We start from the raw sequence: 18561 nt of genomic DNA on the forward strand, positions 1-18561 counted from the left end.
TGTTTTGTTTTGTTTTGTTTTGTTTTGTTTTGTTTTGTTTTGTTTTGTTTTGTTTTGTTTTGTTTATTATAAATATTAAATAATAAAATAAAATATTATAGTAACATAATATAAAATATTAAATTATTTTTTATTTTATTTTATATTATTTTATTTATTATAAATATTAAATAATACAATAAAATATAATAATATAGTATAAAATATTAAATAATAAAAAATAAAATAAAACTTCTGCAGGGGACATTCCTGGCATTTTATTTTATTTATTATAAAAATATTAAATAATAAAATAAAATATTATAATAATATAATATAAAATAAAATATTAAATAATAAAAAATAAAATGGAATAATATTTATTTTATTTATTTATTTTCAAAATTATTTAAATTATGTGTACAATTTACTGTTTACGCTGTACATTGTTGTTCATATTTGATGTCACCTATATATTCACCACATTATTATTATTATTATTATTATTTATTATATGGGAGCCAGGCAACGACATGCAATGACAATAAGACATGTCGCCAGCTAATATACTACTTAAATATATAATACTTGAAAAGCAACTGGCGGGCCAGAGTCAAACACTTGGTGGTCTGCATGTGGCCCCCGGGCCGTAGTTTGCCCACCACCAGTTCTGAAAGGGCTGTTGTTTGAAAAATGAATGAGTGAATGTTTTGAATGAGTTCATGTATAAAATGTATTTTTATGCTTAACCCCCCCCCCCCCCCCACACACACACACACATTAAACACTGACAGCCAATAGAAAAAAGGCTACTTGGTGGGTGATGAGGAAGTCTTGCTTCAGGTACCAGGAAACCACCTTTGCCCTCTCTGGTGACCCGTCGGGTCACACCAGGAAACATTACACTAAAAATACCCCCCTTACCCCCACTTCCTGTAGCCCCAATTCTGGTGGGCGAAACAGCAGGATGGACGGAAAGGAGAAGATGAAAGGGAACTCCATGTGTGTGTTTGTGTGTGTGTTTATATGTGTGTGTGTGTGTCGCACTATGGCCGTCAGCCAGCACGCTGCTAGGCTCTGCGAGGTCAAAGGTTATGTGCGGTCACTTCCTGTCCATTAGCAAAAGCAGGGGGATAAAAGGTTCCTCATCAATCAACCCCTCCGCACCTGGTTGCCATGGTAACTAGAGGATAACTAGCACCACGTGCAACAGGGCCGACCTTTGAACCCTCCGAAGAAGATTTGAATCGAATTTTACGGCTTCAAAGACTTCCTGAACGCCTCATTGGCTGTCTGTCAAATGCAATACTTGCATTAGTACACTCAATATCAATATCAATATCAATACTAGTACTTCGGTACGTGACAAAAAAATAAAAAAATAAAAATAAAAATAAAAATAAAAATAAAAATAAAAATAAAAATAAAAATAAAAATAAAAATAAAATAATTAAAATAAAACTTGCATTATATTAGGAAAGCAGGAAGTGAACAAAATGAAAATGAAAATGAAAATTAAAAAAATAAAATAAAATAATAAAAATCAAAATGAAAATAAAAATAAAAATATTATTATTATTATTAATATTATTATATAATTATAATATAATATTATTAAAAAACTTGCATTTTATTAGGAAAGCAGGAAGTGAACAAAATTAAAATTAAAATATCACCTTGTACTTTGGTACGAGGTACATTATTAAAAAACAAACAAAAAAAAACTTAAAATGTATTATGGAAAGCAGGAAGTGAACAAATGTAACAGTTACTGATTGTACAAATTAAAATTAAAATTAAAATTAAAATTAAAATTAAAATTAAAATTAAAATTAAAATTAAAATTAAAATTAAATTAGGAAAGCAGGAATTGAACAAACGTAACAGTTACTGATTGTAAAAGTACCAGATGGAGGGGTAGGATTTAATAAGCTTTGCTTCTTCCTACTCCTTTTGGACATGTGGAACTGGGAACTGATTATGTGATGCACTCAATTGTTACCTAATTAATTACCTAATGTGACCGTTTGCAGTTCACCATTACAAACACAACAGTAGAGGATTGGGGACAGTACTACACTAGTAGTACTAGTAGTGGTAGTGTACTGACGCAAGTATCCCATCAATCAGGTACATTACGGCTATTAAGGTTGGATTTCATAAAGGACATAAAAACCGCTGGCGTGGTCGGGAAACGGAATACGAGGCGGAATATTCCAGAAAGAAGCTGCAGGCGTATGATTTATCTGTGCCGGCACGGCGCTTGGCGACTGGATGTGAGCATGCTCAGTGTGTGCGCGCAGCCGCCGGCGCCATCGACAGCATCAAACGCTCAATCACAAACACCTGTTCTGACCCGCACACAGTGTGTGTGTGTGTGTGTGTGTGCTGTTTAAAACACACACACACACACAATGACGTTGACGAGGCTGTCGATGTTATCTCCTCATCAACACACACACACCGATAATGATGGATGTTGCCATGGAGGTTGTCAAGCGCAGGTCCGGTGTGTGTGCGGTGAGTGATGTGCTAACACTAACCCAGAAACCCGAGTCGGCCATGTTTGTTGTGGTTGTCCGGCTCAATCAATAACGGGCATTGATCACACTGGATCCATACGTCACTGCCGTCATCGCATCTCATCCCGACAACAGTGCAAGGCGGGAAATGCATCAGTTCCATGTTGTTAGCTATTAGCATGTTTGGTTGTTAGCTGTTAACTTGTTTTGTTGTTAGTGGTTGGTTTGTTAGCTGTTAGCCGTTAGCTTATTAGTTGCTTAGTGGTTTCTTGTTAGCGGTTGGTTTGTTAGTTGTTAGCTTGTTAGTTATTAGTTGGTTTATTGTTACTTTGTTAGTTGTTAGCCGTTAGCTTATTAGTTGCTTACTGGTTTCTCGCTAGTGGTTGGTTTGTTAGTTGTTAGCTTGTTAGTTATTAGTTGGTTTATTTTTACTTTGTTAGTTGTTAGCCGTTAGCTTATTAGTTGCTTACTGGTTTCTCGCTAGTGGTTGGTTTGTTAGTTGTTAGCTTGTTAGTTGTTTGCTGGTTTATTGTTACTTTGTTAGTTGTTAGCCATTGTTAGCTTTTTAGTTGTTTGCTGGTTTATTGTTACTTTGTTAGTTGTTAGCCATTGTTAGCTTATTAGTTGATTACTGGTTTATTGTTAGCTTGTTAGTTATTTGCCGATTTATTGTTACTTTGTTAGTTGTTAGCCATTGTTAGCTTTTTAGTTGTTTGCTGGTTTATTGTTACTTTGTTAGTTGTTAGCCATTGTTAGCTTATTAGTTGATTACTGGTTTATTGTTAGCTTGTTAGTTATTTGCTGGTTTATTGTTACCTTGTTAGCCATTAGCTTATTAGTTGCTTACTGGTTTCTTGTTTGTGGTTGGTTTGTTAGTTGTTAGCCGTTAGCTTATTAGTTGCTTACTGGTTTCTCGTTAGTGGTTGGTTTGTTAGTTGTTAGCTTGTTAGTTGTTTGCTGGTTTATTGTTACTTTGTTAGTTGTTAGCCATTAGCTTATTAGTTGCTTAGTGGTTACTTGTTAGTGGTTGGTTTGTTAGTTGTTAGCTTGTTAGTAATTTGCTGGTTTATTGTTACTTTGTTAGTTGTTAGCCGTTAGCTTATTAGTTGATTACTGGTTTCTTGTTAGTTGTTAGCTTGTTAGTTATTTGCCGGTTTATTGTTACCTTGTTAGTTGTTAGCCATTAGCTTATAAGTTGCTAACTGGTTTCTTGTTAGTTGTTAGCTTGTTAGTTATTTGCTAGTTTATTGTTACTTTGTTAGTTGTTAGCCGTTAGCTTATTAGTTGCTTAGTGGTTTCTTGTTAGTGGTTGTTTTGTTAGTTGTTAGCTTGTTAGTTATTTGCTAGTTTATTGTTACTTTGTTAGTTGTTAGCCGTTAGCTTATTAGTTGCTTAGTGGTTTCTTGTTAGTGGTTGTTTTGTTAGTTGTTAGCTTGTTAGTTATTTGCTAGTTTATTGTTACTTTGTTAGTTGTTAGCCGTTAGCTTATTAGTTGCTTAGTGGTTTCTTGTTAGTGGTTGTTTTGTTAGTTGTTAGCTTGTTAGTTATTTGCTAGTTTATTGTTACTTTGTTAGTTGTTAGCCGTTAGCTTATTAGTTGCTTAGTGGTTTCTTGTTAGTGGTTGTTTTGTTAGTTGTTAGCTTTTTAGTTATTTGCTGGTCTATTGTTACTTTGTTAGTTGTTAGCCATTAGCTTATTAGTTGCTTACTGGTTTCTTGTTTGCTTGTTAGCTTTTTTAGCTGTTCATGTTTTCCCTGTAAGCTTTTTGAGTTAGCTTGTATAGTTTTTAGCTATGCACGGCGGTCGAGTGGTGTCCAAAAACATGCTAATTAGCTTATGAGTTGCTTACTGGTTTCTTGTTTGCTTGTTAGCTGTTAGCTTTTTTTTTTAGCTGTTAGCGTGTTCTCATTTATGTCTCTTTAGCTGCCGTCATGCTAATGTTGCCAAGCTAACGCTAACCTCGGCACACTTCCTAGAGAACATGTCAATATTTACACCAATTACGATAAAGATAAATAAAGATTCAAGCGCTAACTTAGTCAACCAGTGTGTATGCTAGCTGCTAATAACGCAATAACCTGGTGCCGACGCATCAGGACTCGAAGTTTAGCATCTCTTAAGCTAAGATGCTATTGAGACGCTAGTTAGCATGCTAACAACGCACATTTTCAGTTCAACTGAAGCAACTACTCGCTGTGCTGACGAATTAGCTCACTGCTAACCAGTCAGCGGTACTTCCTGGCAGCGGCGTCGCCATCAGACGTGACGGAGGACAAGTTAGGCGGGAAGGAAGGTTTGAATGCGGTCATCGCAAGCGACGCACAACGACGCACAACGACAACGACCTCAGGCTCTATGCAAAAGATAATGCAAACACATTGTGTGTGTGTGTGTGTGTGTGTGTGTGTGTGTGTGTTTGGACACGTCTGCTCTTCCACACCCTCCCTTTTTCCTTCCCACGCCGTTACCATGGCAACCGTGACAGTTAAAGACTCGGTCTTCCAGGTGTGTCATCACCTCCTTCATCTCCACGCCAGCACCTTTTATCTCCCGACTTTACCAACGCGGCACAAACCAACACTAAAAACACACAAAACACACAAAACACACACTGGGATCCTGAAGGCAACATGTTCACTCGGGAGAGATTCAACTCAGGAACCACTCATGAATTCACTTTTACAGATTCGTTCGTCTGTAGAAGATTCGACCCGTGAATGAACTTTGAGAAGATGAAACCGATTCGTTCATTTTAAAAGAGTCATCTCATGGATGAACTTCTCAGCGCATTAAAACTAATTTGTTCATGTAAAGATGAATTAGACTTATGACTTCACTTTTACAAACTGATTCGTTCATTATAAAAGAGTAATCTCCTGAATGAACTTCCCAGAGAATGAACCCAATTTGTTCATGTAAAGAAGAATTAGACTCGTGATTTTTTACAAAATGAAAGTGATTCGTTTATTTTGAAAGAGTCATCTCATGAGTGAACTTCTTGGATGATGAAATTGATTTGTTCATGTAAAGAATAATGAGATTCGTGAATTAACTTCTACAAAATGAAATTGTTTTGTTCGTTTAAAGAAGATTTGATTCATGAATGATCTTTTAGAAGACGAAACTGATTCGTTCATTTTAAAAGAGTCATCTCATGAGTGAACGTCCCGGAGGCTGAAACTGATTTGTTCATGTAAAGAAGAATTAGACTCGTGAGTTCACTTTTACAAAATGAAACTGATTCGTTCATTTTAAAAGAGTAATTTTTCATGAATCAACTTCTCAGAGGATTAAACTGATTTGTTCACTTTTACGAAATGAAACTGATTCGTTCATTTTAAAAGAGTCATCTCATGAATGAACTTCCCGGAGGATGAAACTGATTTGTTCACTTTTACAAAATGAAACTGATTCGTTCATTTTAAAAGAGTCATCTCATGAGTGAACTTCCCGGAACATGAAACTGATTCGTTCATGTAAAGAAGAATTAGACTCGTGAATTCACTTTTACGAAATGATACTGATTCGTTCAATTTAAAAGAGTCATCTCATGAATGAACTTCCCCCAGGATGAAACTGATTTGTTCATGTAAAGAAGAATTAAACTTGTGAATTTTTACAAAATGAAACTGATTTGTTCATTTAAAGAAGATTTGATTCGTGAATGATCTTTTAGAAGATGAAACTGATTCGTTCATTTTAAAAGAGTCATCTCATGAATCAACTTCCCGGAGCATGACACTGATTTGTTCACTTTTCCAAAATGAAACTGATTCGTTCAATTTAAAAGAGTAATCTCATGAATGAACTTCCCGGAACTTGAAACTGATTCGTTCATGTAAAGAAGAATTAGACTCGTGAATTCACTTTTACGAAATTATACTGATTCGTTCATTTTAAAAGAGTCATCTCATGAATGAACTTCCCCCAGGATGAAACTGATTTGTTCATGTAAAGAAGAATTAGACTCGTGAATTTTTACAAAATGAAACTGATTCGTTCATTTAAAGAAGATTTGATTCGTGAATGATCTTTTAGAAGATGAAACTGATTCGTTCATTTTAAAAGAGTCATCTCATGAATCAACTTCCCGGAGCATGACACTGATTTGTTCACTTTTCCAAAATGAAACTGATTCGTTCAATTTAAAAGAGTAATCTCATGAATGAACTTCCCGGAACTTGAAACTGATTCGTTCATGTAAAGAAGAATTATACTTGTGAATTCACTTTTAAGAAATGAAACTGATTCGTTCATTCGAAAAGAGTCATCTCTTGAATGAACTTTGCGCACGATGAAACTGATTTCTTCATGTAAAGAAGAATTAGACTCGTGAATTCACTTTTACAAACTGAAAGTGATTCGTTCATTTAAAAAAAGTCATCTCTTGAATGAACTTCCCGGAGGATGAAACTAATTTGTTCATGTTTTTCCAGGGTTTAGTCACATCCCAGCAAAGCTTCTGTACAGACAGGAAACAATGAAGTCAAGAAAAAAAAAAAAAGCTCAAGAAAAAGCCTCAGTCATGTGTTAGCGCCGCTAGCGTACGACCTCAATCCGCTAACCTTCCTGTGAGATTACACCAGTACGCTAATCCCGCCACATGAGGACGGGATGCTTTTATTTATTTATTTTATTTTTTTTTTATTCCTTCTGTCCTTCCCGTAAAGTGCTTTCCACTTTTCATCCGAGTGGAGCATCGCTGCGGACGCCACACGCTCTCAGTGGAAGGAATGAAATGAAGAGAAAAAGAGAAGATGGACATCTGAGGTCAAGCTGAGGATTAGAGGCAAGCAGATGTTCACACACACACACACACACGCGTGTACACACACACACACACACACACACACGTGTACACACTGAGAGCTAGCTAAAGTGAAGCCTACTTAAACGCTGCAACTAAATAATCCGCCGCATCAACACAAACACGATCCACATGTTCGATTTCATGGCTGCTCTAAAAGGTTGAAAGACCTCCGGCGACACGACACCTTCAGCCAATCACAGGGCTGAAAAAAAAAAAATACAAAATACTTATTATGACTTATTAACGTTAGCATGTCAAAGATGCTAGCACACCCAACCAATGGGATCAATCCATGTTGTGTTACAGCCTGATGAATGGATGAATAGGATGGATGAATAAATGATGGATGGATGGAAATTAAATTAAATTAAAATTAAAATTAAAATTAAAATTAAAATTAAAATTAAAATTAAAATTAAAATTAAAATTAAAATTAAAATTAAAATTAAAATTAAAATTAAAATTAAAATACTTAAATTATATTAAGAAAGCAGGAAGTGAACAAATGTAACAGTTACTGATTATTAAAATTAAAATATAAAATAATAAAAAAAAACTTACATTATATTAGGAAAGCAGGAAGTGAACAAATGTAACAGTTACTGATTGTAAAAATTAAAATTATTTTTTAATAATTGAAAAAAACTTAAATTATATTAGGAAAGCAGGAAGTGAACAAATTTAACAGTTACTGATTGTAAAAATTTTAATTAAAATTAATTATTAGGAAAGCAGGAAGTGAACAAATGTAACAGTTACTGATTGTAAAACTTTAAATTAAAATAACAAAATTTTAAAAAATTAATTAAAAACAAAACTTTAATTATATTAGGAAAGCAGGAAGTGAACAAATGTAAGTTACTGATTGTAAAAATTTAAATTATTTAAAAACAAAAACTTAAACAATATTAGGAAAGCAGGAAGTGAACAAATGTAACAGTTACCGATTGTAAAAGTACCAGATGGAGGGGTAGGATTTAATAAGCTTTGCTTCTTCCTACTCCTTTTGGACATGTGGAACTGGGAACTGATTATGGGATGCATTCAATTGTAATCTGATGCATGTTCAAATGAAATTAAACCATTACCATTACCAAATGGCTGCGTTGAGCATCTAACCAGACAATCTAGAGAGAAAGAAAAGGCCCCAAAAAGGACAAGACCGTCTTTCTTCGTGTTCTTATCTCGTCTCTGCAGGAAGCAGGCGGGGCTAAAGGTGAACAAGGCGGACATGTTGGGTTGCGAGGACAACAAATACATGCGATGACGACCACAAAGACCAGACAGGCGGGAAAATGAAGAAAATGTTCTTACTCTGAATTCTTTGATGGATGAAGGCACACGAGGGGATAATGGCTGAACATCCTTCCCTGACACCTTAAGAGACGTGCTGGACGTTGTTGGAGTACACTGATGGAAGTATTCAAATATTATAAGCGTCTTATTTTCTAAAACCCAAGCAGGAAGTACTAAAGAGAATTAAAAAAACACTAACTTTATGGAGAGACGGCTTGGAAACAAATCACAAAAAGGAAGTAACTTCTCTTCTTCTTCTGTTGTTTGTTTTGTTTTTTGAATTCCCGGCTCGTCTCTCTCAGCTGTCACTTCACAAACATCACCTGTCAATCAGAGGCGGTTGCCGCGGGAAACGCTCGTGTCTGTCCACTTGGCAGAAGGGGCCTTTAGCACCGTGGGACGTCCACGTCTTGACCCCGGCGTCTCCGGGGACACGGTGAAGGCTGTCACAGTTGGCAGGAAGCATCTGCTGACAATCACTGTTAGCGCCTGTGCTAACGGCGCCGCTACTGCTAGCGCGACTGCTCTTAGCACGTTGTGTTAGCACAAACACCGTTAGCACAACTACTGCTACGGTTCGTACATGTGCTGCTAGCACAATTGTCACGACCGCAGTTATGTTAGCGCTACTATACTAGAACTACTGTGTTGTTGTTGGTTGTTAGCACGTTATGTTAGCACAAACACTGTTAGCACAACTACTGCTACTGTTTGTACATGTGCTGCTAGCACAATTGTCACAACTACAGTTATGTTAGCGCTACTATACTAGAACTACTGTGTTGTTGTTGGTTGTTAGCACGTTATGTTAGCACAAACACTGTTAGCACAACTACTGCTACGGTTCGTACATGTGCTGCTAGCACAATTGCTACAACTGCAGTTATGTTAGCGCTACTATACTAGAACTACTGTGTTGTTGTTGGTTGTTAGCACGTTATGTTAGCACAAACACTGTTAGCACAACTACTGCTACGGTTCGTACATGTGCTGCTAGCACAATTGCTACAACTACAGTTATGTTAGCGCTACTATACTAGAGCTACTGTGTTGTTGGTTGTTAGCACGCTATGTTAGCACAAACACTGTTAGCACAACTACTGCTACGGTTCGTACATGTGCTGCTAGCACAATTGCCACAATCACAGTTATGTTAGCGCTACTATACGAGAACTACTGTGTTGTTGTTGGTTGTTAGCAATAATAAATAATACTAATAATTACTCGGAATATAAATACTATGTAGCTATTGCGACTGTTAGCATCTATCATTGCTAGTAGCAGAATTATTGTTACAGTTATTACAGCTGTGTTGTTGTAAGTAATGTTGTTGTTGGTTGTTGTTAGCATGTTATGTTGTTAGCATGCACGTTATTGCGACTGTTAGCACAACTACCATTGCTAGTAGCAGAATTACTGTAACAGTTAATACCACTGTGTTGTTGTTGTTAGCATGTTATGTTAGCACAAACGCCGTTAGCACAACTACCGCTAATGTTCGCACATGTGCTGCTAGCACAATTGCCACAACCGGAGTTATGTTAGCGCTACTATGCTAGAACTACTGTCCAAATGTTTATGCTAGCACAACCACTGTTACTGTTAGCGCGTCTACTTCTACTGGAGCTAGCATGCTACGTATAGCGAAACAGCACCTTTTAATGAACGGGATGTTTACGCTATAAGATTAGCAAGACACGCAGGGTCATGTTAGCATCGTTGCTACAAGAGATTGTTGTGAAAATTCTGAGTGAAAACTTTGCTAGCTCTGCAGCTGATCCCGTGTTGTTGTTGTTGTTGTTGTTGTTGTTGTTGTAGCACGCGTGTTCTCCACTACACGGATGCAAGCAGCAGCTGTACAGCTTCTGAACTTTGACCCCTACAGATGTACCAGAGCAGTCGGGGCGGTGACCTCCGCTTCCGCCGAGTCTTGCCACCTGCTAACCGTACCCGAGGATTGCGCTCGTTGGCGTTCGCCGGTACTCACGCAACGCCGGAAGAACACGCAACACGAAGGAAGACATTCTTTTTCTTCGTTGACGCGAGGTGCTAACCAACAGTAATGCTGTTTGCTAACGTCCGCACACAGCCGGCACCACAACTATGTGTATATGTGTGTATGTGTATATGTGTGTGTATGTGTGTGTGTGTGTGTGTGTGAAGCCTCGGGCAGGTTTCTGTTCCACTTGGTTGCCGTTGTTTGGAGCAGGTGGCGACACACAATGACACGCTAACAAAATGATGTTCCTCATGTTTGAGGATTCTGGACACACACACACACACACACACACAAAACACACACACAAACACACACAAACACTGCAGGTAAAAATAAGTATTAAAAGGTAAATTAAAAAGTCAGTCGTGTAAACGTTGAAACATTGAAAACACTGACCTTCAGCCAGGAGTTTTTAAATTAGGGGTGTGCAAAGTGCGGCCCGTGGGCCATTTGTGGTCTGCAGCTGCGTTTTTATTAGCATGCTGCGTATAGTAAAAATAAAACAATACAGTGCTGTATATGCTAAAATGTTTTCAATTAAATTAAATGAAGCTAATCAAGTCTCAAGCTAACGTAGCATGGTTATTGTATGGATGAATTATTAACTTATGAAACAATAAGACTTGTTTCCTCCTATCTTTTAAACATACAGTATCCCACCTGCCCGGATGCCCCGCCCACCCACCCGCCAGGTTAGCGAAGATGACGTCTGTGTTAAGGAATGTGGAAAAGGAAGTATGTCACACAAAAGCTCTATTGTGCACACACACATACACACACACACACACATACGCCAATAGCAACCCCCCCCCCCCAATGCGATAACAAAATGCAAAACACTCCGACCATCATACGTGTTCCTACATGTGAACACAGTACCAAAAGAGAGCTTAGCTAGCTAGCTAATGATAGCATCTAAAAACGCTTGACGACAACACGATTTAGTGATGCGATGGTTTGCTAGACGTCTCCTCATCCGACTGGTGCTGCGTCTCAAAAATTGTACAAATTGTACAAAATTTGTTTGTACAAAAATTGTACAACAAATTGTACAACAAAGTGTACTAATATCTATACTAAGAATAGTGTACTATAAAATTGTAAAAAAAAATTGTACAAAAATTGTAAAAAACATTTTTTACAAACATTGTTCAAAATTTTTTCAAAAATTGTATCAAAATTTTACACAAATTGTACAACAAAGTGTACTTATACGTATCTATACTCATAATAGTGTACTATAAAATTGTACAATATTTGTTTGTACAATTGTGCAAAAATTGTGCAAAAATTGTGCAAAAATTGTGCAAAAATTGTACACAAATTGTGCAAAAATTGTACACAAATTGCAAAAAAAATGTACAAAAAATGTAAACAAAAATTTACAACAAAGTGTACTAATATCTATACTAGTGTACTATAAAATTGTACAAAAATTGTAAAAAAAAAAATTTAAATTTTTTTTTTACAAAATTTTTTCACAATTTTTTCAAAAATTGTATCGAAATTGTACACAATTTGTACAACAAAGTGTACTTATATCTATACTCACAATAGTGTACTATAAAATTGTACAATATTTGTTTGTACAATTGTGCAAAAATTTTGCAAAAATTGTGCAAAAATTGTACACAAATTGCAAAAAAATGTACAAAAATTTTACATAAAATGTACAAAAATGTAAACAAAAAATTACAACAAAGTGTACTAATATCTGTATGTTGACTCTGCCGTGATGGCTGCTTATCACCCTTGGTACTCACCATCTTGAGTCTGGAATTGAACCCTCGTCTCCTAGCTGTGAGGTCAAATAGATACAAACCTAAATGTATTTTGAATTGAATTGAATATTCCGCAGCAAAAATGAGTAATTGTTTTTGTGTTATACATTTTATCTCCACGTGCGAGATGGAAATGAAGATGGAACACCGTGACCGGCATTGAGCACGAAAACCCGCCCACCCCACCACCCGCTCGCCCGCCTCAAACAGTCAGTGAAGCACCCCCGTCACATTGAAGCACGTTTATTCAAATAATCAGCTGTAAAAAAAAACAAAACAAACAAAGACGAAAAAATAAGTCAAATACAAACATTGTACATTTCAAGCAGAAAGGAAGAAGAAGACGAAGAACGAAGAATACATAATGGACGTGAAAGTATCATGTTCGTGTGTGTGTGTGTGTGTTTGGTTGGACGTGTTGCAACACAAACACTACACGATACCGCACACAAAACACATGCACACACTTTGGCTGTGTCTCAATTGGCGCACTTTGTGTACTTAATTCCACTTTGTCTTTTTAGTGCATAAGCGAGTATACACTTATGAGTACTACTAGCTAGGTGGTTGCAATTCACGATATAAGAGAAAAAGTACATGAATGTGGATATTGTAACGGTCACAGGAAGTGCGTACAACATTGTCGCACACTCGGGAAACTAAGTACACAGAGTACACAGTAATACTTCATTTGGGACGCAGCCTCACACACTTTATTAGATTGTCTCTACATTTTTGTGTATTTTTTTTTTCACAGTGTACGTTTGACTTTAAACGTGACCTCACACACACACACACACACACATGCGAGCGAGTTCAAGGCACTGTGGGTAAAAAAAAAAAAAAAAAAAAAATGGCCGACATGATGTGCCATGAATCTGTGCAAACGTGTTTTAAGCTCGGCTGCTCGTAAAGACGATGAAATGGAAAAAGTGGAATTTCACCTTCATACTTCACTGGCTTTTAGTCCCTGACCCTGAACCCACCCCCCCCCCGCCACACCGACCCCCCCCCCACTTGTTCCCACTCGTCTGTCTGCCTCGTCCATCACCTGAACGCATCACCAATGTTCCAAAAGACAATAAAGACGGCAGAAAAGATCGGAAAAAAAAACTGAAAAAATGAAGAGTCGGTTTTTTCGTTGTCGCACATAGAGTCAGTCGCCCCACGGAACCTGAACCCCCCCCCCCCCTCCCTGCTTCACGAGTGAACGACGTCACAAGGTCAAAGTAAAAGACAACATAAAGATAGACCAATACAAGGTTTCCCAGAACCGTTTTTCAGGTCTTCGGTCCCTACGAAAAAGTCCAGAGTCCAAATAATAAAAACCTTCATGTGGTCTAAAAGATGGTGAAGGGAAATGAAAGAAAAAAATGCCCCACCCCGGCGAGACTACCACACCCCGTTGGTCCAATAGATGTCCCTTTGGTAAATGGGCGCGTTAGCGTAGTCTCCTACCTGTTTGCTGCTGTATTTGGGAGGGTTGGCCTTGTAGCTGTAATCCGAATATTGGTCCGACCCGGTCGAGTTGTTGTCCCCGGTCCCCACGAACGTGTTAGTCGCGGGGAGGTCCTGGACCGCTTGGTGTTTCTTGGAAGCCGAGGGAGATTGCGGTTGGAGTTGGATCGACGGTAACGGGGAATTGGAGCGGTAGTGGCGCCCCAAATCGGGGCTTCCAGGGGGGTAGTTGAGGGGTAGATGTATTCTGGGACTGTCACTGACCGTATCGTTGATTAGGTTGAATTTGAGTCCTTTCTGGAGGCTGGCTTCCTCGTCCTCCTCAAGGGGTTTTGCAGGTTTCGGAGCTTTGTTTTTCTTGGTTTTTTTCCCTTTAGAGTTTTTGGGTCCCTGCTTGGGGGCGTAGAGGTCTTTGCTTTCCTTCTTGCCTGCTTGGTAGCCGCTCTTGGTGTCCTTTTGGAGTCGGTGTCGAATCACGACGACGGCGACGATTACTAGAATGACTCCGGCGATTCCGGCGAGGCTTCCGTAAAGAATGTTGCTACGTTGCGCGAGAGCGTAGTTCGGATCCCCGGCAATGTCTCTATCCAGAGGGGTGTACAAGCTGTGCCCCACGAGCACGTCAATGAGCGACACATTGGCTTTGGTGTCGTTGACAAAAACGTGAACGAGCGCGGTGGTGTGGCGAGGCGGTTTCCCGTTGTCCTTAACCTGCACCACCAACCGATGGAGTCCGTTGTGCTCCCCGGTGAACGCCTGCGCGAGTGTGATCTCCCCCGTCGTGGGGGAAATATGGAACAGTCCGTACGGGTTTCCGCCGGTAATTGCGTAAACCAGTTCAGCATTGGGTCCGGAGTCGATGTCCTCGGCCTGGACTACTTCGACTCGTGTATCTAAGGGGGTGTCAGGGGTCAAGTACGTGTAGGAGGAGTTTGCCGGTTTGGTGACGTAAGGTGCATTGTCGTTCTCGTCCAGGACATTAATGGTTACGCCCACGTAGGAGGACCGCGGGGGTTCGCCGGAATCCACTGCCTTCAGGCGGAACGTGTAAGTGCTTTCCTTTTCGCGGTCAAACGAGATACTGGATAAGATGTTTCCGGTACCGTTCTGGATGACAAACTTGCCGTTGTCTGGCTCGACGAAAAGCCGGACTCGGGCGTTGTCGCCTTTGTCGACATCGGTAACGGTAACGACGCCGACTGGATTCAGCGGAGGCATGTTCTCGATAACGGAAAAGCTGTAACCGCTTAGCATGAACTTGGGGTCATTGTCGTTGCAGTCCAGGACATTGACCACGACGGTCGCCGTTCCAGTTTTACTCGGAACGCCTTTATCCGATGCGGCAACGCGGAACTCGTAACGTTCCGTTTCTTCCCGATCCAGCAGATTCTTTACACGAACTTCTCCGGTGTTGGCATCGATTTCAAAGAGTCCGGAAGCGGAGCGTTCAATGATGCTGTAGACTAACTCGGCGTTGGAACCGCTGTCGGCATCCGTCGCCACCACGTCAAGAACCTTGTCGCCGGGTTGATTCCCTTCTGCGAAATCCACTTCCAGCATAGCCGGCGAAAAGCTAGGTGTGTTGTCGTTCATGTCCGTGACCTGAACTTTCAGGGAATTGGTGCTGGACAAAGCGGGATTACCGGAATCTACTGCGACTATTTCGATCCTGTAATCCTTAACTCGTTCGTAATCCAGCAAGGTCGTGGTCTGCAGGAAGTACTTCCTCTTTCGGTCGTTTGTTGACTCGCTTAAAGGTTGAAGTTGAAAAGGAACGTCGCCCGCGACAACGCAAGTCACGACCGCGTTTTCGCCTTCGTCGCGGTCCGACACTTGAACCAGCGCCACCGGCGTACCCACCGGCATGTCCTCGGAGATGTTAGCTACACCGTGCTGGTGCGTCACCAAGCCGATGCCGCGGATCTCGATAGTTGGAGCGTTGTCGTTCTGGTCCCTGACGGTGAGGGTCACGAGCACTTTGGAGCTCTTGGTGTTGGGTCCGCGGTCTTTGGCGACGACAAAGAACTTCAGGAAGTTCTCCTCCTCACGGTCCACTAGACCCTTGACGTAGATGACTCCTGTGGACCGGTCGATACGGAGAAGCCTCTGGACGGCTTCTGACATCTGATGGAGGCTGTAGTCGATCTCTCCGTTGGCGCCGGTGTCTGCGTCGTTGGCTCGGACCTGCGAAGAAAAATAAAAACGTTTTCATCAAGAAATACCCGAAAAAACATACAAATATGAATTTGTAAAATTTCGGCACGGCCGTCGAGTGGTTAGCGCACAGACCTCACAGCAAGGAGACCAGGGTTCAATTCCACCCAATTCCATGCGTGGGTTTTCTCCGGGTTTTTTAAAAGTTTTTTTAATTTTAATTTTTACAATCAGTAACTGTTACATTTGTTCACTTCCTGCTTTCCTAATATAATTTAAGGTTTTTTTTATTAATTTAAAAAAATTTAATTTGAATTTTTACAATAAGTAACTGTTATGTACATTTGTTCACTTCCTGCTTTCCGAATATCATTTAAGTTTTTTAAAATTTATTTTTACAAGTTTTTTTTTTATTTGAATTTTTACAATCAGTAACTGTTATGTACATTTGTTCACTTCCTGCTTTCCGAATATCATTTAAGTTTTTTAAAATTTATTTTTACAAGTTTTTTTTTATTTGAATTTTTACAATCAGTAACTGTTACATTTGTTCACTTCCTGCTTTCCTAATATTATTTAATTATTTTTAATACATTTTTTACAATTTTAATTTAAATTTTTTCAATCAGTAACTCTTACAGTTGTTCACTTCCTGCTTTCCTAATATAATTTAAGTTTTTTTTTATTTTTTTTTTTTAAATTATTTTAATTTTTACAATCAGTAACTGTTATGTACATTTGTTCACTTCCTGCTTTTCCGAATATCATTTAAGTTTTTTAATTTTTACAATCAGTAACTGTTACATTTGTTCACTTCCTGCTTTCCTAATATCATTAATTTTATTTTATTTATTTTTTTAGGGTTAGGGTTATTTTAGCAAACATCAACTGTTTGTATTGTTTCTTGAATTGGCTCATCGTTGTGTATTGTTTGATTCCCTTACTCAATCCATTCCATAGTTTGATTCCACATACTGAAATGCTATGCTAGCATAACGTAGTCCTAGCATAGAAGTGTTCCAAATGTACTTCTTCCCCGAGATCATATTTCTCCTCTCTTGTAGAGAAGTACTGGATGACATTTTTAGACAAAGTGAACATTCAAAAACAAGTCCGAGTTGTAAAAGGTTGATTCCTTTAACACAATCTGGAAAGGATTTGCCGGAGCGAAACGGAGTTCACGCGACCTCCTAATAAAAATCTTTCCCGCTTGCTCAGAATTGACGAGCAGCTCGAGTCGACGGCGTACGTGTGTGATGCTACTTCCGAGACGTATGGCGGCTAAAGAAAGCGTGAAAGCCAAATGATTATTTCTCCCGCCCATTGATTTCCTTTCCTGCAGGAAGGCTTTAAGGAGCGCGTGTCTCCAAACGCCCGTGAATAATTGACAGTTTCGGAGAATTGTGTATTGAACAGAGAGCGGTTGCAATGTGGCAAGAGCGTCTCTGGCTCGCCTCCAACGCCGAGCAAACAGCCAATAGAAACGCTGTTTGTCTTCCCGTTAACAATTAACCAGCGCTGACCCGCTTCCTCGTTAAACTGATAAAGACTCTCTGTTGCTCGGCCGCTTGGTTCAGGTTCCTGTTTGATACTTCTCTCAGCGGGGGGTAACTTTTTTTCTCAGCACAAACTGGGTCTAACAAGGACGGAAAAACGCTGCACATCTTCCGCGCAGACCTCACAACTGGAGTCTGCATGTTCTCCCCGTGCATGTGTGGGTTTTCTCCGGGTACTCCCACATTCCAAAAACATGCTAGGTTAATTAGCGACTCCAAATTGTCCATAGGTATGAATGTGAGTGTGAATGGTTGTTTGTCTATATGTGCCCTGTGATTGGCTGGCCACCAGTCCAGGGTGTACCCCGCCTCTCGTTCGCTCGAAGCTGGGATAGGCTCCAGCACCCCCTGCTAAACTAAAAATTAAATCTCTTAACATGCTGTTAACTACTCCCTTCAGAGAGCAGCATAAACTGGGTCTAACAAGGACAGAAAAACGCTGCACAACTGTGCAAGAGAAGACATATCTGAGAGTGTTTTCCAAAGAAAAATAAATCTTCATGCATTTCACAAACATTTTTTTCCATTTCACAAATTTTTTTTCCATTTCCCAAACAATGAAAATGAATGATATGATTTTCAAAGAAGGATGTACATTTTAGCATAGAGGCCTACTATCAACAACTATTTTATTTTATTTTATTTTATTTTATTTTATTTTATTTTATTTTATTTTATTTTATTTTATTTTATTTTATTTTATTTTATTTTATTTTATTTTATTTTATTTTAGTTTTATTTATTTTAGTTCATCATTTTATAAGGCTAATAGATGATTAGAAAAGCCATCTAAAAATCTAAACTCAAACTAAAATCTCTTACCATGCTGTTAACTACTCCCTTCAGAGAGCAGCACAAACTGGGTCTAACAAGGACAGAAAAACGCCGCACAAATATCTGAGAGTGTGTAGTTTAAGACAAAGACGCCTCACAGGTCGTCCCAAACTTTGGAGCGGTAGCGTAGCTTATTGAATATATAACCTGATTTTATAGCCTGATATAGATT

The 18561-nt window shown here is 38.9% G+C and overlaps 1 protein-coding gene across 2 annotated transcripts in view; it reads right to left on the bottom strand.

Annotated features, from left to right (window-relative positions):
• The window catches only part of LOC131105642 (protocadherin-1-like), a 123026-nt gene that overhangs the window by 93656 nt on the left and 10809 nt on the right, over positions 1–18561 (bottom strand). For both annotated transcript variants that reach the window (XM_058054005.2, XM_058054023.2), the window contains exon 3: positions 13846–16029. In XM_058054005.2, the coding sequence (XP_057909988.2) occupies positions 13846–16029 (2184 nt within the window). The remainder of the gene's footprint in view (positions 1–13845; positions 16030–18561) is intronic.

The sequence above is a fragment of the Doryrhamphus excisus genome, linkage group LG23 (assembly GCF_037039965.1).
Source record: "Doryrhamphus excisus strain RoL-2023G ecotype Guam linkage group LG23, RoL_Dexc_Guam_v1.1, whole genome shotgun sequence".
In the NCBI taxonomy this organism is placed as follows: Eukaryota; Metazoa; Chordata; class Actinopteri; order Syngnathiformes; family Syngnathidae; genus Doryrhamphus; species Doryrhamphus excisus.